The sequence below is a fragment of the Triturus cristatus genome, chromosome 8 (assembly GCF_964204655.1).
Source record: "Triturus cristatus chromosome 8, aTriCri1.1, whole genome shotgun sequence".
In the NCBI taxonomy this organism is placed as follows: domain Eukaryota; kingdom Metazoa; phylum Chordata; class Amphibia; order Caudata; family Salamandridae; genus Triturus; species Triturus cristatus.
Genome location: NC_140591.1, coordinates 751,165,343 through 751,190,608, shown reverse-complemented (window position 1 = coordinate 751,190,608; position 25,266 = coordinate 751,165,343). Strand labels below are relative to the sequence as shown.

Sequence of the window (25,266 nt, the reverse complement as noted above, 5' to 3'; positions counted from 1 at the left end):
GCTATACGTCCCAGCCAAGAGAGAAAGTGCGGTCTCCACTTGCCGAGAGAGTCCCGTACCTGCCGGGAGATTGCCGTATAGTTAGTCGCTCTGGTGGTTTGTATGGTAGCGGAAACTTGCAACCCTAGATAAGGAATTGAGTCTCGGGCCCACTGAACCGGGTACGAGCGCTGTAGGAGCTCCAGCGTCTCAGGCTGCAAGGAAAGATCTAAGGCCTAATATTTATGTACGTTGATTTTAAAGCCGGAAGCCAGGGCAAACCTGTCTAGCTCAGCCAGGAAAGCGGGTAGAGGGTCCCGGGGATGCTCCAGCATGGCCACCACATCATCTGCGTATAAACATAGTTTGTGCTCTGACCCCCCGAATCGTGCCTCCTTGATGCTCGGGTTGTCGCAGACCCATTGGGCCATAGGGTCCATATACAGGGCGAACAGGAGCGGCGACAGGGGACAGCCCTGCCTCATCCCCCTGCATATGGGAAAGGCCGATGAAGCGATCCCATTCACTCGCACTGTGGCAATAGGGCGAGCGTAGCTGCTAAATACCCAATCAATGAAATGGCCTGGGAGGCCAAAGTGAAACAGGGTCGCCTTGAGGTACGGCCAGTGGATCTTGTTGAACGCCTTCTCAGCATCAACAGAGAAAATCATGCATTCCGCCGGAAAGCATTCAGATCTGTCCACCAGATGAAGGAGCCGCTTGGTATTGTCAGAGCACTGGCGTTTGGGAACAAACCTGGATTGTTCCAGATCTATTAACCCGGGCAGGTGACGGGAGAGCCTGCACGCTAGGATCCCGGTGAATATCTTTAAGTCAACATTCAGAAGGGATATGGGGCGAAAAGAGCCACACAAGCACCTGTCCTTGCCCGGTTTAGGTATTACCGTGATCAGTGCCTCCAGCATGGAGGGTGGGAGAGAGGCAGCGTGAGCAGTCCCAATCGAATTGTAGACCCGCACTAGCAGCGGGGCTAGCTGCGTGCAAAACCTTTTATAAAAAACGGAGGAGAAGCCGTCTGGTCCCGGTGATTTGTGCAGTTTCAAACGGGAGATAGCGGAAACGACTTCCTCTATGTGGATGGGAGCTGCGAGCTCCTCCGCCTGGCTTGGTAGGAGTTTAGAAGTAGCGACCCCCTGCAGATAGTGAGCTGGCTCCTCATCAAGAATAGTCTGAGCCTCATATAGGGTCTCATAAAAGTGTCGAAACTCCTCCACAATTTCATGATCGGTATTGCACTCTCTCCCCTGATTGTCTCGTATCATGGTAACGCGGGACGCCTGTCACTGCGCACGTAGCCTATTGGCGAGAAGACGCCCACACTTGTCACCCCCGACATAGAAGGGCTGCATATTCAGCTCGGTCAACGTCCAGCCCTGCTAGCTGTGCCTTAGCAGTCTTAAGCTCTTTCCAGACCCTGGGGGCCCAGTCCGCTGGTGGATGGGTTCTAGTTCAGCTACCTCCCTGGATAAGCGCTCCCTCTTCTCTCTCCTATCTTTATTGTCCGCTGCATCTATACCCAGGATACCCAGGAACTCCCCTCTGACTAACACCTTCAGGGCCTCCCAAAGCGTCGTTGTGGAAACGGAAGGGGAGTCATTGAGATCTAGATAGTTAGTTATGCATTGCTGAATTTGTTGTATCACCGAAGGGGGCTTTAGCATAGTCTCACAGAGGCGGCAGAATCGCCGTGAGGGCTGAGGTTGATGCAAGGCTAGGGAAATCCGCACTGCTGAGTGGTCTGAGAGGTGGCAAGGGAGGATTACAATGTCCCGTGTTAGTTGGGTCAGTGTGTCGGAGGTGAGTATGTAATCAATCCTGGCATATGTCTTGTGGGGGTGGAAGTAGAAGGTATATTCCCTAGACCCTGGGTGACGCAACTGCCAAATATCACTGAGCTCCATCTGCCCCCATCGCCGTCCCGACCGGTCCAACATGCCGTCAAAGGCCAGATTAAAGTCTCTCCCCAGAAGCACTGTTTTGTCAGAGAGGCCTGTGAGCTCATGTACTACATCTTGGAGGAATCCCTCTTGGCCCCCGTTGGGGACGTATACAGTCGCTACAGCGAAGATGTGTGTGCCTAGGGTGAACGTGTGGGCTAGGAACCTACCTTTGATCTCGGCCTGCTTGTGGCCCATCTACAACCTCTTTTTGAGTGACAGAGAGCTCTTTAAAGTTTTAAATTTTTGGTATTCACAGTCATCTGTAATAGATCGAGTGTGTTTCTTCCAGGATTGCTGGGTAATAATGTCTTTGAGAGCAAGCAGATCTCGATCTGTATTTGTAGCAGCAAGAATTTGTTCCACCAAAAGAGCTGCAGGTATGCTTGACTAGACTATGAAGTTAACACAGGCCTCAGCCGCTTTAGACGTTGTACTGTGACACTGCACTGGCACTTGTGAAAAGATTTTGACCTTTCCCTGGCCTATGCACAATAGTGCAGTCATACTCTTACAACCACAACCCCCACCTCTTCATGCAAGAGGAAATCTTAGCTTTTGGATTCCCAAAAATGGTGAGCAACACCTGGTGTTCAGTGACAAGGATGAAATGCTTTGCGCATGGAAACACATGAACGTGTTCCCAAGCCCACACTACAGCTAAACTTTCTTTCTCAAGTTGGGAATAAGCATGTTTGGGCTGCGACAGACTCCTGCTTGCATAATCAATCAATCAGGGGCTTTTAAAGCATGCTACACACCTGTGAGGGTCTCAAGGCACTGGGGGAGAGTGGGAGGGTGCAGCTCCAGGTCAGCTAAAAAGGCAGGTCGTGTGGCTCTTCCTGAAGGTGTGCAGGGTAGGAGAGCATCTGATGTTGACTGGGAGCTCATTCCAGGCATTGGCTGGGATGTAGGAGAAGGCTCTTCCACCAGCTCTGGCTCTGCGGATGCGTGGGGTCACTGCTATGTGGCTTTGTGCGTTGTCATGTCCACTGTGCTGGGCAAGGATCACACCCAACCCCATTGGGCTGACATCTACTACAATCTCAGAATGAAGTTTTGGATCAAAATAGGCCATTTCAGTAGCTTTTTCAATTGAATTTTTGATTTTCTTAAAGCTTCGATTGCATTCAGGTGACCACTTGAACACAATGTTCTTTTTTGTCAAGTCTCTCAAAGGGGAACGGACTGTGGCAAAATCACAAATGTACCTAGAACAGTGACTGGTCATGCCAAGGAAGGATCGCAGTATGGTCAAATCTTGTGGTGGAGTAGTAGACGTTAAGGCTTGTACTTCAGCCAGATCTGGTGTCACCGGAGAAAGTATGCCCAACGAATTTGAGTTTTGTTTTGCGACACTCACACTTTTCTGTATTCAAAGCGAGGCCAGCATCAGCAAGTAAACGGCATACTTGTGTGAGGGTTTTGTCATGTTCCTTTCGACTGGCCCCAAATACCAGTATATCATTACTATAATTAAAAGAATGTGTGACAGATTGTATTATGTGGTGAAGTACATCCTGAAACAGTTCTGCAGCTGAAAGACACCCCAAAACCTAGTCTCTTATATCTGAACAAACCAATATGGGTTGAGAAGGTGGTAATGCACCTGCAATTTTCCTCTAGTTCGAATTGATGATAACCTTTGTTCATATCAAGGCGAGAAAATACTTTGGCACCATTCAGCTGTGAAATCATGTCTACAATGTGTGGACTTGGATGTCGTTCTCTCTCAATTGTCTTGTTAGCCCGGCGCATGTTGACACAGATGCACACGGCACTTCCGCTGTCATTTTTGGGTTTAACCACTATTGGTGAAACCCATGATGTCGGACTAGTAGAGCGTTCAATGATATCATGCTTTAACAGTGTTTCCAGTTCTTTCTCAACAGCTTCCTGCAAGTGAAAAGCAACTCTACAATGCTGTTGAGCAACAGGACGAATGTTCTCATTGTTATGAAGCCGCACTTTCCTGATTTTAAACTTTCCTAGTCCATGAAACAATGACGGGAATTAACTTCTTACTGAGCCTGCATGTGCATTTATTTTGTAGTTGATAGAGATCAAACCCAAGTCACCAGCAGTACTGAAACTAAACAGGCATCTGACGAACTGCCTTTAAGAGTATGAATGGGTGCTTGTACTTTCGTCCTCTTGTGTCACATGGTTGCTACAAATGATCCTTGACTTAACAATGGTGTGGAGGCAGCCCACGTGTATTCCTTTGTCTTCGAAGGGGTGAGACGAGTTTTGGAGACAGTTCATTGTACTTCTCTGCCGGCATGTCGATGATAAAATGTATGAGACAACTATTCACCTTTAGTGTGATCTTAGGGCGATGTCCAAAGGAATGTGGCTGCTTCACGTGGCGATCTCGCTTGGACTTGTACACTTCTCTGCGGAACGAGATGGACCCAATGATGAAGTATGCCACCAAGAGGCAACCCTGGTGGGTGAGGGTTATATAAGAAAACAAGTGTGTTTTCTTTATCTTGTGAAGGGTTATTTAGTAGCAAACTGAGTGGATCATCATTGCACAGCCATCTTCTTCACTGTAACCCGACAATGTTGTTGAATAATCATCGGAAGATGAATTTGTTGACAATTGACCTTGTTTAGTTTCCACTTGCCTCAATTGGTGTCACCATTTGGTCTTGTGGGTGTGACTAGATGGTTTATGGAACTTTCTGGCATTTATTTTCTCTTCTCAATGTGACACAGTTGGTTTCTCTTTCGCTTTGCAAACTGTTATGAAATGGTTTTCTTTCCAGCAGCCTTCGTATGTTTGTCCAATAGTGGGACATTTACCCTGCTGCAGAAAGAAGAATCAGCATCACAAACACAACTTATTTTTCTTGAGAGACATCACTTTATGGCCCTTGACCATGTGTCTCTGCCTACTCTTCATGTTCAAAGCTCATTCACTCTGGGCTACTCCAGCTTACATGTCACCAGCTTGTTGATATGCATGTTCTTCTGCTCTCACTGTCATGAACACTCTCTCCAAACTGAGTGTCTAATGCAGCATACGTCATCTGAATGAGTTGAAAAGTCAACCAATGATGGCTTTGAGACAGATGGTTCTTCATCATTGAATTTATTGAACTTGCAATGCTTTATGAGGCCCTCAACACTTTCAGCAAAATTAACCATCGTTTCTCCAGCTTGCTGTCTGGCTTGGTTGAAAATGTAGCTTTCATAGTTGACGTTCGGCATTAGATTGAACTTGATTTTTAATGCCTCCTTAATCGGACAGTAAGATATTTCTTCAGATCTTTTTGTCATCTGCTCCTTCTAATGCATCAATGAAATCATCAACTTTTTCAATCCATGCATTCCATCTGGCACCAAAATTCTGTTTTTGGTTGGCATCGAATGGAAGCAACCTTGCCATATTTGACACTGGTCTCTGCAGCCATTGGAACCTTTCAAAATCTTGAAGACTTTTGAGTTGTGCTGTGCACAACTGGCAACTTTGGTCGTTGCAACTTTAGGTACGTAAAGCTGTAAGCACAAACTCCAGGTGTTCACTTGGATCGCCATGGATACTACTTGCTACCTTGGAGGCACTGGTCTGCGGCCAGAACTTGACCCGATGTTGGATGCTTCGTTCTTGGCATTAAGTAAAATTTCCGCTTAGATGCCTCTGTTTTCCTTTGTACGCTTTTGCACCTGGCTATTGCAACCTTCTGTGCTTCACTGTACCTGGTTGTCGCTGCCTTTAACGCTATCATGCAGGATCTTTGTTTTGTTGCGGCGCAGTACCCATTTTTTCGGCCTTACCGGTAGGTTTTGGGCCAGCTGTGACTGATCTTTTCGTAGGGCCCTCGCCTTCTCTGAAAGTTTTGTACTGGTTGGAGTGGTACTTTGACTCCACATATGCCAACTGTCGACAGCTTCAGTTCAACTGAGGTGTACGTGGTACGCACAAGCAGTTTGCTGGACCTTAGCAAACTCTCAGTGAGAGCACTCTTGTTTCTTCAGGTTACAGAATCCAGCTTTGTCACCAGTTGCAGGTTCTACTCAGCCCGGTAGAGTGCAACCGTTAACTGTACACACTGTGTGATGAACTTTATTAACCACATCCAGACACACCCAAACAATTAAGTCATTCTCCTACAGAGTCCATCAGGGACCAGAAGGGCCCTGCTGTTCATAATCACTACACCCTACACTACACCCGCTAGGACTATGAGGATGTGTGACATTGAGTACAACAATAAGTCATTCATATTAGGAACTATTATCATAGCATGTTACTCCCTTACCATTATACCTCCTGGTTAGTGATATACTATGTACCCGTGTACAAAATAAACAAAGAACCATATTTAGGGACCAACGGAGCCAGATAAGCAAGATGATAACATCTTGAATACCAGATCTCAAGAATGGTTAAACACAGGAATTAAGCTTACACTCACCATCAGGTCCTGGAGGGCCAGGAAAGCCTGGCAAACCAGGAAGTCCATCGTCACCTTGAGGACCAGGAAAAGGAGCTGGGAGCCCGAGCTCACCCTGTAAACCTTTTGGTCCAACTTCACCTTCAAAGCCTGGTTCACCGGGATAACCTAATGAGAAATAAATATGACCACATTCAGAGTAAGTTTATCACAAAATTTATCGGTATGGTTTCAGACAAGCAGGTACTTGATGCTTATGTTAATTATGAATATTTGTAGAAACAAACTTGACTTCAACACTGAGTATTGTAGTGTCATTTTCTAATGTATTATTACTGACCAAAGAACTAGTGAATTGCGTTAATTATTAGCCAACAAATTACTTATGACTCTCAGCTGTGGGTGAGGGCTCATAACGAGCTATGGGACAATTGCTAGCATTTATGACTGCCTCCATGACCAATAATACAATTAGCATATGACTGACCTGCCATCGGCCTCACCTTACTATGCCTTGCTATAAAGACGGTTGGGTTTTAAAAGAGCTGAATCGAAGGGCTGCTACCATTATGCATGAGCTACATTGGCAATAATCTGACTCGCTGCCCCCCTGAAAACATTCAGATAAATATGCTAATTGCATTGAGGCATGTCTACATCAAATACATATGATTTTGTATTAAGTACATTTACAATGATTACATGTGTATCAAGCCCTGAAATGTTGGCTTCAGCACAGAATGAATCTAACCAGCTCATCCTTTCAGCACTGTGGTGCATTATTGCTTTCACAGAGCATGTGGTTTTAGATAGTACCCTGTCAGAAAGTGAATTATGAGTTGAAGTGGTTGTAACCAAGAAATAATGTCTCCATTTGGTATCAGATCAGGTATTAGGGTATTTTTATTTAAACCTTAGCTCAGTCCTGGGTAGCTGTGGCACAGAGCAGTCAGGCTTAACTCAAAGGAAACACATGTAAAGCTTTTATCAGTACCAAAACAGTTAATACGTCAAAAACGCAACATAATGAAAACCCCACTCCAATTTATACTGAGCAATTAAACACCAAAATGAAAAAAATCAGGTCAGAGGAACCGGAGATATGTGTTTTAGTCGTTTTTTAGAGTTTTCTAGCACCAACCGGGAGTATCTGGTAGTGCTAGACTGGGGCAAAGTCAAAAGTTAAAGTTGACTGCGATGGAGAGCGGGTTGAGAACTGGGTCTAGGTTTTGTCCTGGTGAAAAGTTTACCTCCTGACTTAAGGCTGCATTTATATGTTGGCTGAGAAGGAACTTCATCCTAACGGGTCTGTCCGCTAGATTTAAAAATGGTTGTGACGGTGGCAAAAGTACAATGAATTGACAGGAACTACCATGACGGCGTTTCCTGTCAATGCTAGAAATGCCTGCTGGGCTAGCAGACATTTCTTAAATTTGGTCAGCATCTTCTCCGTCAGGGGGACAAAGAAATGTATTCCATTACCCAGGCAGAGAGCAAATTATAAATCAGGCCCTTGGTCTTTTTTCTGGAGGAACTTTCTTGTCAACAGGCTGGGCTGTCGGCTGTGTCCGACGAAGGGACCGACGACCATTGGATGCTGCTTGGTGTTGGTCCCGGTGATATCCTTCACGTTGATACTTGAAATCTTTTCTGGAAGCCGAGCTCCTTGTAGTGAGGAAAACTAGCAGGCTGAATCCGACTGGTGATGCAATGACAGCAGCTGCAGGTCTGCGATGGTCCCATGGCAGCTTCTGGTTCTTTTAAGAATGGTTTTAAAAAAAGTTTCTAAGTGTGTACTTTTGCAATCTTGAGGGAAATGAGTACACTCTAAGTTCTGCCAAGGGTCCAGGCCCCCTGGGCACCAATTTGTGAGTTGGGACTCAGTTTCCTAGAAGCCACCAGCAGGGTCCAGGGCAAATCCAGTTGGAACTGGTCAGATGAGTTCTCATTTGTTGCACACTACTTGCAGTTTTTGTGTTTCTGGAGCTTAACAGGAGGCTGCTCAACTACTGTTGGAGTCCAGTTTTCTGTCCTGAATTCAGGTGGGAGCAGCTCTAGCCCTTGGGATTTTTCTTGACAGGTAAAACAGCATTGCTAGTCCTTCTCCTGAGTTCCAGTCCTTTGGTTCAGCAGGTGCAGTCCTACTTCTGTTTTCCACAAGCCCAAACGGGTTCTGAGGAAGGTGCCAGGAATGCCACTGTTATAGCTGGAATGGGGGATGACTCCCTTACCAATGAGGGAAAAGTTCCCTGGGGAAGCACTACCCACTTTGCCATCATTTCCTGGAGAATTTGCACTAAACAATCCCACCGTGCATCTCTCTCCCCAAATCCAATATGTCAGAACCTTTCTTCCCTGGGTCAGAGCTATGGGCACACCCATGAGATGTGTTTAGGGAAATGAGGAACTTCCACTCCAAAACTGGTTCTAGGACAGGGTTTCCCTGCACTTGCATTGGTGTGACTCTGGCTACTTGGACAATGGCAGGGTAGGTCTAAATGCTAGTTACATCTGCCCGTGACAGGTGCAGCCCCTTTGAAGATTGTACAGTTGGTGACCACATTCTCCAGATCATCCCGTCAGGAGGTGGTCACACTTCCTCCCAGCCTAGGCCCTTTTTTCCCTTTACTGAGAGCAATTCACACCTCCTAGCAAACTTCCAGGTGACAGTTGGAAATTATCTCCGAAAGGGGTATTAGAGCCTTTAGGCAGCAAAATGACAACTTTTTAAAAGTGGCACTTTCAAAATTGTAATATCAAATCTGACTTTACCATCAGTTTGAGTTTTGATTTTAAATTAATATTAATTTGAGTCATTGAACCTATTCTCAAACTGAAGTTTTACATTATATAGTGTTATAATGTAACCTAGTGCTTTTCTATGGGAAACCCAGCCTTGCCACAGTAAAAAACGAAAGAACACATGTCCAATGTCTTAAATGCCATACGCTTAGGGTCTACGTTAACTTACAGGCCTTGGGTACACTGGATACCATGTAGTAGTGACCTCTAGCTAAGTTAAATTTGCCAATCAGGAATTAGCCAATGCTACATGTTTTTAGGAGTCAGAGCACATACACTGGGTGCTGGACATCAACACCCCAGTGTTTAGGGTCAGTAAACTAGCACTAAATTTAGCAAAGAATGGGGGCACAAAATGGGGATGATCCTGCAAAAAGAGCAATATATATATTAGCTTCGCACTAGATGAGTCCAAACTCATAAAGTGTCACATGACATACTGAAGCATTTAAACACATTCACAAACTAGAGGAAAAAATTGTACTAAATATACCTCTGCACACAACGGCTTTAATATGAGGATCGGCTGCATCCTCAAAAATCAATTCAGGCTGAATCAAATCTTTGTGACAAAACATTTTTCAAGAGTACTTTTCGGGATGATCCAATAGTGGCTTTTTCTTTTGCTGCTCATAGCTAAAATCCTCAACTTGCAAGCCCTCCACACAACACTATCTTGTCTGAACCTCTAAGGTTGGAGTAGCAGGTTTGTCTGCATGAGGCAGTTGGTGCCGACTTCGTGAGACGGATCCTACTTTGTTGGAAAGGAGTGAAGAACTTCATCGCTTTACTGAGAAGCCACATCTGATGTGTAATGAGGGTTTAGATCGTCTTTGAAATGGCGAGCAGGTTAGTGTATGAAGTTTACCTAATTGTTAAGGAACCTTTGTTCTATGGCCGTGGAGGCCCTCGCGGAATTGATCGTCTTATGACAATAGACTGTTCCATTAAAGGCTGTCTAGTTTCATACAGTCTTTCTAAATTATGTTGGTGCACCACTGAAGTAGAGGATACGTCATTGAAATACTCCTTATTAGTTCTGAGCCAGTTGACTTAGTCCTGAAGAGACCGTTTTACTCCCACAGGGTCAAAACGTCGACATTCACTCTCCCTTGGTCCCTAGATTGAGTGTGATCTACTGGATTGTGCAATTGTTTAAGCACATGTATACCAAAAATTGTGTATTGAACCAGGGATATTATTCAATGTCTAAAGTATGTGTTTTATGTATTCATGCATTCACTTGAGCACTGGGTCATCTGCATTTTTGTTATTAAGTTGTACTAAATATTCCATATATATTGGATAATATATACTGGCAACAGAAACCCTCTCAGTCTGAATGTTGTTCTTTATGTGCAATTCAAGTAAGAACGGACTACTGGATTGTCAAATTAATAAATTGATTGCACTGGCAGGACAACAGCGTGGTCTTGCCCAATGCCGGGAGGCAGAAGGCCGGAGTAGATCATTCTGTTTCTGATTGACCCTCCTTCTCACACGCTCAGGGGCGTAACACAGGCCCCCGCAGCCCCCGCGGTGTGGGGGGCCCCAAGCTCCAGGGGACCCCATGGCACTGCACTCTGGCCAGAGAGCTCCTGATTGAGCCTGAAGGGGGCCCCTCTTCGTACCGTGTAGGAAGGCCCCCTCAATTTTCGTTACGCCAGTGCACACGCTCTAAACATCAAAAGCCACTTGTCGCCTCCTGCCCTTGACTCCCGTCAAGGCTTGCAGCTCACTTTCTGAGAATGAACCCATCATGAAGGAGCACCCAGCTATGATGCCTCAGATCTCGGGAACAAGTGTCAGGGAACTAGCAGCCCTGAGGACAGCCAATCAGGAAAGCCTTCTCACTCTCCATACAAACGAACACACATTCTCCACCAGCGCAACTGAGGCAAAAAAAGATAGAGGTTTAGATCATCTACCAAGCAACATTTTAGGGTTGTGAGTAACTTGTTGCATCCGAGCTATACTCTGGGTACCACTGGATTAGACTGATGTCCAAGCATACCATACCTCACTGAACCTTTGCACACTGTTGTTGACATCGCTGTTGATTGTGAGGCAAAAATAATGGTTTTCAGAGAGGATCATCATAATAAATGATTAAGTTTCACAACAAACCTCATTAGCAAGCTGGGTAATATACATTATAATTCAAATAGAAAACTGAATGATTGTGTGTGAAGAAAATCCTAAGCCACAGGTGAATTGTGTTTCATAAGGACAAGTAGCTCACCTGGGTAGATGCCTGGTGATCCGGGTCTTCCGGGAGGTCCAGGATCACCCCGCTCACCTTCCATTCCTGGATCCCCAGGAACACCTTGATATCCAACGTCACCATTTTCACCTGCAAAAATGGAAATTACATTTCAGTGCATCATTTATGGTGTACTTACAGCACATACATGAACAAATTAGTTTGGGATGCCTAGAAGGATGTTTATGGGGAAAGAGAAGTCTGGAGTTTGAGACATTTTTTAGGTCAACACATCAAGTTAATATACTGTACCCTCTAATTCAGAATTTCGGTTGTCACATTGTTGTATGACCATAAAGGATGTCTAACTTTGAACCTGACAAACTCAAACTTGTTGCTCATCTTCCTAGGATGGATACATTTTCCACTGGGTTAGCTGTAAGTGTCATCTTGCATCAGAGTGTTTTCACAGAGAGTGGTTACATGCACAATATTATTAGACTGTTGTGAGAGGACTCAGTAGTTGCACTGTACAATGTGATATGAATTAGTGTAGAATAATTTATTTTCGCATGCAAGGGCTTTTTAAATTTGAGATGTTTCGAGAGTGCAGTTTGCTGCACATGCAGTTTGGAACACTGAAATGACTATACACAAATGACATCACATGACAGGACTGACTGCATATTCCACCCTTATCCCATCAGAAGTACACAGAAAAGAAGATACAGAATGTAAAAAGCATTTCCAATGCAACAGGTCTCGCATCAGTTAGAGTTATTGGTATTGTAATGACAATTTTACATAATGGTTTTGTTTGGAGTGTTTAAATGTATTTAACACGTAAGTAGTTGTATGTATGTGTTTACTAAGTATGTAATGTGTAATTTATTGTTTAGTAAGTTTGGTGGCACGAAGAATAGTTAGCATCAGTGTGCAGGGTTCACTATTGCAATTAATGGTTGCTTGGATGGTATGATGATTTGTAGGATTATTAAGGGTATTAATAATGTGAATTACAGTTGTGTTCGAGTATTAGTTGTAGTATTGTGTAGTGGGTAGACAAGTAGTAATGTGTTTGTGTGCTGCAGTATATATTGTAGTATATGTTTTTGTGTGTTGTAGGCTTTAGGTGATACCACAGTCGATGGTGGTATAGATAAGACTAAGAAATTAGCCTCTGAGACAGTAAACAAAGTGCTAGAAGACATGTGTCTGGCCCATGGAAAGTAAGTAGTTAGGCAAATGTTTTCCAGTTGGTGTGTTTGATATTAGGGAATGCAGTGAAGATGCCTACAGATGGTCTAATAGTTGCTGCATACATTATATATTGCGTTCTGCTTAGAAAATGCATTTCTTGTGACCGCATGTTGTACTTTGTTTATTAACGGCACATTGAAATGGCACCTCTGTCTGTTTCTTTGTATGTAGTAGGCGAAATTATTTCCATCTATGGTATAGCGCTCTATTTTTCTGTAGGTTATAAGAGCGCCGCATATAGGCACGTATAAAAAACACACCAGCCAGAACCATTGCTTGAACTACCCTGAAATAATGGGGTAAAGTTGAACAATAACGTGCCATGAAAATTTTAGAAGCTACAAACTGCAAGTAAAAGCGGAAAAAGATCTGAAAAGGCAGTTCAAAAAAGACTGAACAGCCGCAATGTGCTAAATGGGAGCGCAAGGAGTTTGCAGACAGCGAACGCAAAAGACATAAACGTTGCAGCATGTGGCTTTTTGCTTTTAAATAATGTATGGCACACTTTAGATGGGAGCATAGGCACACAATATGGCACTAGCAATTCCCCTAAAGCACACGGATGTGGTGAAATGACTAGAGCTGCGGAGCAACAAGCTAGAGAACCATGTTAGAATCATGGCGTTGGCTTACCAACCTGTGATTGTGGGCAAATTTGTTAATATCCCCGCGCCTTCCAATAGGCAATGTGTTCGTGTGACTATAGGACACACAGAAATATTCCACCGTATGCAGCCTTAAAAGGCATCCTCGCTGAACAGTACAGGGATGGCCACTGTTAGACGTAGTGGCGTAATGACTAGATGTATGACGTACTGTAGAAAGGCTTTTCCTGTGAAAACTGTAGTTTAAATAGCACGGAAGCTGTACCCCCTGGACCCATTGAGCTAGTGCCACCTATAACTCTCGCAAATGCAAGACCTAGTGCACTGCAAGACCTAGTGCACTGCAAGTGCTTGTTATTTTTTAGGACTGATTACCTATTAGCATGGAGTTTGGAGGACCTTATGTTGTATTTTTCCACCTGAGAGTGGCAGTGAAAATGATCAAAGCGCATTCCAGACATGTACCTGGAGACCTCGTTCAGTCTGACCTCAATAACCCCTCGCCTGTCCACAGCTCCCACCTCCCCGCCACCGCCACTGTGTTTCCCAAGCTTTAACTTTTCAATTTAGAGGAGGACTTCACTTTATATATTATTGCAGAGGTGCAGTGGACATTTGGAGGCAGAATCGACCTCTACTGTAGCACATTTACATAGGCAGATCACTGCAGCAGACTCGAAGCAGGCTGCAGGGGCATGCCTGTCCCTGTGTACTCCAACAAATGATGATGCCTACGACAGGACTGGTACTGCCCAGAACATAGCATGCAAAGCACTCTTCATCGGTGTCCCCTGGCAGAGGCAGACCCAGGTCCCCAATGGAGCTGAAGCAACGTCTACCCCATGCTGCCACACACAGAGGTAGGCAGAAACAAAACACAGCATAGCACAGAACACAGAGGCTGAGACACTGAAACAGGAGCAATAGAAACACCTCCTCGCCCCCTTGACAAATACACTGATTGCTGCCACTCTACCGTTGAGCTGTTCCTTCTGAACTGAGATAATGGGCGGGAGTGAGGGAAAGAGAAAGCGCGCCATATGCGCGCTGGAAAGTGAAAGTCCATGTACAGGTATTTAAATGTAGTTGCGTTGAAAAAAAACGAATAGCCTACAGTCACCGACAGGATTATCACATAGTTTGCTTTACAAAGTCCTCTCACTTTGTAGTTAGAAAATGAAAAGCAAGCACCAGTCTCCATGTCTAATGTTTAAGCAGCAATTTGACAGAAGGCATAGAGTGATAATTGGCTTCTGTCCTTGAAATCTCAAAGATGAAAGATGACTTGCTCATTCACCTTCTGAACTCCACCATGGTTATTTCTGGGGGTGCTGCATCACCCCCTGCACCCCTATTTCCACTCCTAGGCTTCATATTAGCAAAAGTAAGTAAATCCGTAGCTTGCAGTGATTGAGTGGGGGCGTGACTGAGATGTGTCTTGCACTTAACTCAGAACCAAATGAGTCCCTTTTTGATGGCTCTTCTGGATTTGTCATTTTTTAGTCTCCCTTCAGAAGACCGAGCAGCCACTGGGGTGACGCTCCTGTGACAATCTGACAAACGTTTGTCATACTGCCAATCCCACTTCTCGAAGCATGGACCGGAAGGAGTTTGGATGTCCCAATATCTGATATGAGCTGGTCCCAAGGCAAACTTCAACAAACTACTGGAAGATCTCAGTCCACATGGAAAAAGAGATGTATCTTTGAAGAAATTGAACAGGGAACCTCTTAAAGTAGACTGTCCATTTCCTCAGATTAATCTCCAGGATGAAAGGGAGGCAAGCTACAATGTGAAAAGGAAGAGTTCCAGCTCCAGAGAATGTCTTCTAAGAACAGCCCCAGACAGTAGTAATAGGTCTCTGGTGAGGAGATGCTGCACCTCAATGAAAGAACCAGCCACAATCATCCTTTGTTTCTCCTGGAAAAAGAAACCAATGAAGAGATTTTCTTCTTCCTGTGGTGAGCAGTATATGCCAATGCTAAATAAATGGATTGCTGGTGAGCAGAATCCTTTTATTAGTGTTATCATTCATCCAGAGTTCTGAAGGCTGGTAAAACTATTGGTTTATCCTACATTTGGGTGCCTTTAGCTTGACCAAACAATTCCTCAACTAAGTAAAGTGACTCGTTTTGTAGTATTTTCTCTTCAATTCCATGTACTTTTAGTAAATATGTTTGGGGAAAACATTCCATCATGTATTTTAGTTTACGTTCTGACCAATTACTTTCTTATGATAAGCCTCGATGATACAATCTAAGTTGGCGCGAGGAACTGTATGTAAAGTTTTTTAATTCATTTTTCCTTCCAGGTATTCATGGGTGAGAAAACACATATACGGCTGTTGGGAAAGGGATGTCCTCCGCATGAATACCTGGGGCTATATTACAAACAGTGCCCCAGGTCTGGAACAGGTGTGTGCGCCCATTTTCTGCTGTGCCCCCAGGCCACTGTGGTATTACAGAAAAAGACGCAGACACCTGTACGTCATCTTCTATAATACAGATAGTACAGGTGCACATAGAGTGCTGGCACTATCTTCTGGGGTATCCTCTCATCAGCATGGAGGTGTGTGGTCCCACACTAATGGGGGAAACACTTTGCCTCTGCCACCTGTAAGTAGGATGGGGACATAGGCAAAGAAGCTGTCACAGAGGCGCACTGACATATGCCACTAAAGGGTGGTGCACAGTCAGTGCTCCTACCAAGTGCAAACCTTGCAAGAGGGGTGGTCGAAGGGATTCTGATGGACTGCCCAGACATCCCCCGCAGGAGGGTGCACTCACTCTCTGCAACTGCCTGCAGGGAGAATTCTGCCCACTCTTAAAGTACAGATGTGTGCCAACTTCACAGAGAAAGATGGAGCGGCTGATTCAAACACCCCCTCACTATTTCACTAATGCGCTGCTCTTGGGTCAGCAAAAGTTTGCAGCTGCCCTGGATAAAGCACACATATTACTTAGAATAAGGTGCACTATGCCTGTTTGTGCCTGGTGCACCTACTTAAAAGGTGCCTCATGGTGCAAAAAGGAACAGTGCGCCTGTTATATAATACGGGCCCTGTTACCCTGACTTTTCATTTTGGCCCTAGCATCATGCTCATCTAGTTGCAGAGAGGCCTAGACAGGCCCCTCTGTATGTGAGGTCCTGGACTTGACCTGGGACATAGAGGGTTGCACCAAGCATTGTAGGCAGAGGGCTACTGCTCCAGAGTGTATAAAGCAACAATGACAGCATACTGTGTTTTTAGTAAAATTAAGTAGTGTGACCAGACCTTTCCATCTGTGGCACTGAGAGTAAGGTCTACAGGTCCACTTTTGTAATGTTCTGCTATTATGTGTATGCCAGAACCTTGTGCAGGCATCCTGTGTGTATGTCACATTCATGCATATATGTGGGGTGTGTAATACATGTGTGTTAATAACCTGTGTGTATGAGACAGCCTGAGTACTGGGGCCGGTGGAATACATTTTGGATGCCCTTGGCCTGGCCTAGCACAAGATAAAGGGTGATGACTTTTCTCTAAAGCAGTGGAAGTACCTTGCCTGCAGTACTGTGTTCGAGGGAGGAACTCCAGATACTCATGTGGAGAAAATGGAGACATGGCTTCCTTTAGAAACTTTAGTCTGCCTTCTCTTTCTAGCAAGGAGCCACTGTTTAATATTCCTAAGCACTACCATTGGTGGATGGTACAGTTGAGGGGCAACAATGCAGTTTCTGTTCTGTGAGCCAGGGATGGTTCAGGATGAGGCATGTCCCTCTTTATGCCTTCTGCTGGACTCATGACAGACAGGTGCAGAAACCTCACACCACATTGTGCCTGTGTTGTGGGTGCTTCAGGAAGAGGACAACCCCCCAGTAATACCTGCTGTGAGAAGCCTCTCTCTGAGCAAAAGCTGTGTCTGGAGAGCAGTCTGAGCAGGACACTTGAAAGAAGAGCTGTGTGGTTTAACCCCCTTTGTTTTTCTTAAAAGACAAGCATTGGCATGAACATTTGAGTTATCGTGTCTGTTGGTTGATTGTTGAGAGCTAAGTTCAAGCACTCCACACTACCATCCTGTAAAGCCTGTGACAGCTCGCCCCACTACCCTGAGAGTCAAATGTGGAACGGGTTGTACTTGGCCCAGTTTGCATGGCCAGAGTAGTGCAGGCAATGGATCACCAGTGGCAAACAATCTCAAACTCCACTGGTGAAGCCCTGTCGCTTCTGCCTGCCTCGTAGCCCCCTGGAAGGGCTCTGGCAGTAGCTGTCTAGGGAGAAAATTGCATGGGATAATAGATTGCCTCTATGAGCATTACATGTCAGTCCTGTGCTAGGGAATGTGGAGTAAGGAGGGAATGTTGGGGGCGAAACTGGCTAGCTGTCCCTTTCGCCAATGTGGCTGAAATGCCTCCAAGGCCCCCTGTAGCCATAACATGAGCCATGTAGCCCAGCATGGTAGACACTTTGTATGGCTTATTGAGAGATGTTTGTAAAACAAGTTCATACTTTCCGAATTATGACTTTGGCTCTGGCGTTGTATTCAAGACTCAGAGGCACACAACCTGACAATAGCCTTTCACTTTAAAAATAAATGAAAATCAATCACAATACTGCTAAACTTTGAGTTTTAAAATTCTACTAGTTTTGTATTTTCAAGTTTACGAAATTTTTATTTTTATGTTGTTTACACTGCCATTGTGATGTTGCTACAGGAGGTCAGAAAAACAAATATTGAATGACTAAAACTGTCTCATGTGGGATGCATTAATCGGAAAGGACAGGGTCCTTTCAGGGAGCCAAGGTCTGACTAAGAGAAAAATAAACATCATATGAATATCAATTACTGTCTTCAGTAATTGAGAATTATTAAACAAGACTTGGCTAGTGCCCACCCTAATCAAGGTTGTGCAAGGACATTTTCAGCCCTAAGAAAGATGTGACTTTTGACAAAATTCGTCCCTCGGTCCAGCTCTACGCTCTTTTGCAAAATCTGATTATTGAATGGACAGTTTATATTCTGGAAACACAACTATCAAAGTTCCTTTGATAGAAAGCAAAGGCTTTGCTATAAAAAGAATCACACACCACTCCTTTAAAGTTTTCCATGAATGAATAGATTCTGTTCCCAAATATAGTGCATGATCATGCAATACTTCAAAAAACAATTTAGTATCATGAGAAATGTGGTACCTTTTCTTGTTTTAGGACGTTCGGCATAAGCAGATGGGCCTTGAGTGCCTCTTCCACCCCGGTCACCCTGAAAACAAAAGGAATAAAAATTGAATTTTAATACACTATTTGGACTTTTTCTGGTAACCGATATCTCTGGTGTCCACATTTCCTTGTGCTTGAACCTTTTTTTTAACAAAGGGGGCTGATACCAGGGTTTGAGGTATATCACACTATTTAAGGCCTGACTTTGTGTTTGACAGGTGAAGTACAGTCCATCAGGGTGGTGGAGGACATGACACCGCCACCCTGATGTACTACCACCCACCAGATTTAGAGATGGGTGTCTGCCCACCGGCAAGCTGACACCCCACACAGAAAGAGAAACAACTCAGCTGATGTGCAAAAACTGAGGAAAGGAAGGTTGTTCGCAACATTTTTAATTTACTTATTTATGCATGTATGTCATTTATTTATTTGTTTATGGATTTTGGTAAAGAACTGCAAGCCACTATGGTAGCCTGAGATTGGTTTGGTTTAGGTACAAGAACAGAAGTAGGTCAAAAGCAAAGGTGACCATAAAAGGCGTCTAAACACACTAGATCAGACGGGGGTGGAGGTAGCAGAAGAGGTTAACCATATGATTGGTGAACAGGACAGTTTTCAGAATATACAGGAGTCGGGTTCAAGTTTTAGATTCCTTTGGAGGTAGTAATTTTTTATTTTATTTTACAAAGTTTTATATAGCACAAACTTGAACTGAATCGGGTATCAGAGCATTTTACATAGCACCAGTTGCATTACATGAGGACACATTCATTTTTAGGTCACGCCTGGCGTGGGCTGCGCGCAAGCGCAGTCTCGCTGGCGAGATATAATGATATGGGGATTTTTTAGTAAAGGGCATTAAGCCCGCCCCTCTTTTCCATTGGCTGGCGTTACCGTTTATGCTAAACGGTGGACAGCCATTGCAAAAGAGCTCCTTGTGACGTATTCGCTCGACTTTTTCAGCCGCCCCATTTGGACAGCCTCGCCTGCTTTGCGTTCATCGCAAAAGGTTTCTTATCTTTATGGGGCCAAACACGTGGCCCCATAAAGACAATAAACCTTTAAGCAGGCGAGAAAGCCGAGGAAATACGTCATGGCAAGTGCTTGTTGACCTGGGGAGGGGGGCCTCTTTCATGAGCGGGTATACAAGCCCACAGATCGCGGATTGACCAGCGTCTGCCCTTCGCGGTAATTACTTCTCCTGCTAGTTGTTTAGTCTTTGTGGGGCAATGATTCGTACGGAGCGCCCTCTGGGTCGCAGGTCGGCAGCCTCCACAGATTCGGGGCTGTGGGATGGTGAAGAGGCTGCCCTGAGGCCTCGCAAGGTCCCTTCACTGCACTTCAATGGCCCACCAAGAGTCACCCAGTCTCTTCAGGTGCCGTCGGCCCCAGCAGGTGGGCAGAAGGCCCTGCCCGTTAAGGGCTGGAGAGTAGCTTTAAATTCGGCCCTGGGGGCCTGGAGTGCACTTGCAGGCACGTCATGCGCCGATTGTCGGAGGGCACGCGCTCCAAGGCCACAGGCAGTGGCGTCACCAAGCACACGCGAGGCATCCTGCCGGTCGCAGGTCAGGTGCCCCACAAGCAGCACGTGGCTAGCTACAGTATGACTGTCGGGAGTCGACGCGCCCACAGGTAGCGGCACAGCGGCTCAGCTGCTGAGTATGGTGCCCTTCCACACCTTAGACGTCAGCGGAGGTTGTTTCTCCCGTTCTGGGCTGGTCGGCTGCCGTCGGAACCCCAGGGCATCGGTCAATCTCACAGACCACCATTGGCGGGCACATTATCGGAGTCTTGCCCACCCGGCGCCAGTCAGGCGGCAGGGGCTCTGGGATCACTACGGGCATTGCCTGGCAGGCCCTGCAGGCACAGGTCAGTTCATCGCCATTTTATTTTGGGCCTCGTTATTCCGCGGGAGATCGTCGGTCGTTTCTCTCTGGAGGGCGTTTGTTCAGGGGATCAGGACTGCCACGGGTGCGAACACCTCAGATATAGAGGTGTCTCCACTAGATGATGGGTATTGGAGGTTCAGGATGACGGCAGATTACAGAGGGGTCCGGAGCACTCTCAGAGTGCGACTGCCATCTTGGCTCACCAAGCCATGCCACCAATAAAAGATTCTTACCATCACAAAACAGATAAAGCTCTGGAAGCATTAGTGAATCTTTCCTCCTCACATATACAATACAGCGCAGTGTGCCTCAAACGTGGAAACACCCTTTTCTATTTGATGTGTATGCTTTAGAATAGTTGTGTGGATAAGTAAATACATGCATGAATGAGTGAGTAAGCAAGCAGTTAAATATGAATGGGTAAGTGTAGGGTTGAATGCCGGTTTCAATATGTGAGTGAAAGGATGGAGAAGTGGGTTGGGTGAGTTGGTGGACAGTGGACGTCTTTCTGGCTGGTGAATTATATGTTTGAATGAATACTGCATTTGTCTGGATAAATAATTTAATGAGTAGAAAATGGAGAATATCTGTGGATGCGTAATAAATGTGGAAGGATGATGTCTGTAAAGTGTGTGCCTAAGTGCATTAGCGGCCACTTTGTGAATGGTATATGTCTATGCACATGCCCATTTATATACATGTGTAGAAAGATGTGTTTAAATGACCTTGCTGCTTCTGTGCTTGGGGCTGCACTCCTTGGTATATGGGGAGTTGTAGAAAGAGGCTAGTGATATTGCAGGGGGTTCTATGACATTAAGTTAAAGCTATTTGCTTTGCTATACAATACCATTAGCAAAGCAAATGGCTTTAACTTAATCAAAGGCGAGACCTATTGCATTTTCAATGCTTGTTTTGTTAGGCACAGGGAGATTAAGTGATTTGCAAGTATCAAGGACCCCCTGTACTGATTCTAGAACTCCTAGGACAGGGCAATAATATAATTGGATGCAACACCCTAGGCAGTCAATTGGCTCAAATCATCTGGCGGCTCATCACAGCAACATTGTTATGGAAACTCAGTGCAGTAACAAATTAACTGTATAAAACATATATACATTTTATTTAAATTATTGTTAAAAGAATGAATGGCACATCATATACACAAAACAGCATGATTTTGAACTAACACAAACATTAAATTACAAAAGGTCACGAAAAATGATGATTGATAACAAATACATAAACACTACAAACACAAATGCATGTATACATAATGAAAAAAGGTGGCTATGAGATGAATCTTCTGAGAACATTCATCTCATAGCCACCTTTTTTCATCTTCTGAGAAGATTCATCTCATAGCCACCTTTTTTCAGCTTCATTGCCGAGACTCGAACCCTGTTCCCCAGATTTGAGGTTGACCGCCCTAGCCGAGAGGCCAACTCCTCTCCTCTCAATAAGTAATATAGGAAATATCCATGCAAGTGAAGAACCCTGTCTCCAAACGTCTTGTAATGATCAAACAACTATTAGAGGTATACTTGTCATGCCTGTAAAGGGGTGCAAGCATGTAGGGTTATAATGGAATGTGAGACTTGTATTACTAACTTGTTTCCAAAATGTATTCTTAATTCCCTCAACCCAGAATATCAGATCCCTCATATGCAATGTTTACTTTTCCGCATAGCCTCTGCCCGTCGGAGTTTATGTTATAATCTTCATAACTAACACAATTATAGGTTGAGTACCAGCCCCCAATTAATAATGCCTGGTGGTTGCACCTCAAAACAATGCTTTTACACCACAGAAGGGTCCTTACTAATTAAGGTATACAAAGAACCTGATTCAGCACATATTCACCCCCCAGCTACTCAAAAATAATGCAACAAAATTGAATATTTATGGCTGGAAGACAATATTTATTTTAAGTCTCACCATTTAAGTTTCAATGATTTTCCTCCATAGTTTCCACGTTTCCACGTTACATGGAGTTTTCCCACTCACTCACACCCGTTTATTCACACACGTGCACACATACACACCCATTCACTACGCCCACTCCCAAATTAATACATTCATACATGTGCTCATGCACCAAAGATTCAAAAACATAAAACTTACCTGTGCTGCAGCCCCCGAACAGGGAAGCCTCGGAGGTCCTTCACTTGTCGCAGAGGGGGGATGGTGTCAGTGAGACTGCTGACCCCACCTCACTTTGTAATGAGATGCCACTGATTGACACTCAACCCAGGGCACTTGAGGGTGATAGAGCGTCGTGATGTTCTGAAATTTATAGGGGTGCATCATAATCATAGATAGTCCGCACCCGCATATATCCTTGGGATGTACTATAAAGTGATCATTAGAAACGTGAGGTAATAACAAAATGTGTAAGATAAATGATAGAAAATTATTTTATGTTATTCTAGAAAGTAAAATGCTCTTTAAATGAAATTATGTAATCCTCGATGCTCATTGCAAATGCTTAATGAAGTAGTTCATGTGTAATGTAATGCATTAGATTTAAACGTGCACGGTATTAAAGTGCCACATGTAGGAATAATTAATTGTGCTTTAAACGTGATGGAATGTGGTGTTTTCAGATGCACATTTATTAATGCATATAATTCTTGATGTGTAAAGGCCTAAATGAGTGTTCACGTTTTATTATGAAAGCCTATTCGTATTTCTTATGTTAGCTGAATTATGTAGACCTGAAATGCATTTTCCCTTGTAAAGCTCTCATTTGGAGGTAGTCAGCGAAATTCATGTGCGTGCAAGGTTGTTCTGTTCTCATGATTCTGTTGCAGGTGCAAGGACACCGTCCTCGTTAGCTATGACTAACGCTTTTGTTTTAGGAGTTAGGTATGGAGGAGGCTCGCTACAGTGTATACAGGAGTGTCGATAATGGGGAGCCGATACTCTTTCATGCTGAAGGAGCCTGAGACCCAAGGACACTTCAACTGTTGCTGGACAGAGTACAAGTTTTTGTGGAAAATTACCTACAAGAGGTGCCTGGTCGGAGGAGGTGTTTAGGGGCGTGTTCTATCAATTGTGCATTTTGTATTAGGGACAGTGCCCCGAGGGATGAGTTAGCAGAGAGCCATTAGAGGGAAGAAGGAAAGGATCGATACTGAGGAAGGAGACTTAGAACGAGCTCAGCAGCTTTGGCTACTGACTTTAAAATATGAGTGTACTTCTTAGGAAGTCTTCACGAGTTGACACCTTTTCTTGATCTTGCCTGAGAAATGCTAAGTAGGGATACCACTTTAGAGATAGTGTAGGGACAGAGTAATGGATTTCTTTGCTGCCACTAATGAAGACTAATTTAGATGTTGGAGCATTCATTGCTTGTTTAATATTTCTGGAGTTGCTTATTCTTTTTATGCTTCACCGGATTAGATTGGTGTGTAGAATGAACTTTGTATTAGTGCCCATGTGTCTCTTTAACCTCGTCATAAGGTGCTTGTATGTTCAGTTATTTTTAGCTTTGTAATAAAACCCCTAAATTGAAATTCGGAGTCAGTGATCTTTTCCCCGAGTCTAAATTGATTAGTCCATATTGTTTAATTGTGAAGGTATTGGTTTCTCCCCTTTACACTTTTCAGCAGGTAATAAAGGTCCAGTCGACCGAGGATTCTTAGAGCGATTTAAGATAAGAATCCGGCGTTATCAAGGGTTTAAAAATGAAGCGTGCAGGTCTGAGACAATCAATGATGCTCCCTCTCATCACGAGGGAGAGGGCGTTGTGCACCTTTTGCCAAGCTGAGGAGGTCATACTCACAGGGCTGTGAAAACCTTAGCCTGACAAAGTTCAGCTCAGGTCGCCAGGTGCCTGCGCATGTATCGCATGTATAACGGCTGGCCAGTGGCGTAACAATAGACCCCTCGGTGTGGGGGGCCCGTGAGCTCCAGGAGGCCCTCTCTGGCACTGTGCACGGGTGGCAGGCCACTGGCTTGAGAGCACCTAAGTTATGTTATGTTATGTCAGTCCAACTTGTATAGCGCAACAGCTGCCTCAGCAAAGAGGCGTCCCAGCGCTTGCTACAGGCAGACTGCAAACTAGAGCCTAAACCACAGGGAAGAGATGAGTTTTTATTGCCTTCCTAAACAACAGGTAGTTCTCCAGGCTACGAATGTAAGGGGGAAGGTAGTTCCAAAGCTTGACCGCCAGACAGCGGAAAGATCCAAGCAGGACCCCATAGAGCGCAGATGGCGCGTGGGTGTATATGGGACCAGCACATCAGTCAAAATAGTGGGGGAAGAAAGTTTCAGGATTTTAAAGGCCAGGCAGAGAGCTTTGAATTCTATGCACTTGGCCACCGGCAGCCAGTGTAATCGCCAGATTTCACCTGAGATGGGGCGCCTTCTCGGGAGACCCAAAAGAGCTCTGGCAGCCGCATTTTGGACCCTTTGTAGGCGCAAGACCTCAGCTTTATTCGCCCCCAAAAACAGCGAATTAGCATAATCAAGCCTTGACAATATAGCCGCCTGGACAATCAGATGTCTAGTGGACTGGTCAAAGTAACCCAAAAGGGGTGTCAGTCCACGTAATAGACCGAAACACGTGCCAGCTAATTTATGGTCCTGAAAACTGAGGGTTGAGTCCATCCATACCCCTAAGTTTTTCACCACCGATTTAGGGGTAGGTGCGCTCCCAAGGGAGTTGGGCCACTAGTTCTCACTCCAAAGTTTGATATTTTTTCCCACCAACAACACCTCCGATTTATTAGCATAAAGCTGGAGGCAGTTAGCGGTCATCCACTCCGCGGCCGCTGCCAGCCCGCTCCTAAATTTAGGGGCATCCTGCGTAGAGTCGTCGGAGAGAACCACCACTAACTGCGTGTCCTCGGCGTAAGAGACAATGGAGAGACCCCTATCCCTAGCTATCACTGCCAGAGGTTGGATGTACAAAATGAAAAAGTACTCAGAGCCCTGTGGCACACCCTGGCCGATAGACTGGACAC

At 44.9% G+C, this 25,266-nt stretch overlaps 1 protein-coding gene across 1 annotated transcript in view; it reads right to left on the bottom strand.

Annotated features, from left to right (window-relative positions):
- The window catches only part of COL4A2 (collagen type IV alpha 2 chain), a 633,759-nt gene that overhangs the window by 183,852 nt on the left and 424,641 nt on the right, over positions 1-25,266 (bottom strand). The window contains exons 18-20 of the mRNA XM_085622168.1: positions 18,384-18,450; positions 11,385-11,495; positions 6,362-6,508 (exon numbers count right to left, since the gene is read on the bottom strand). Coding sequence (XP_085478294.1) covers positions 6,362-6,508; positions 11,385-11,495; positions 18,384-18,450 — 325 coding nt within the window. The remainder of the gene's footprint in view (positions 1-6,361; positions 6,509-11,384; positions 11,496-18,383; positions 18,451-25,266) is intronic.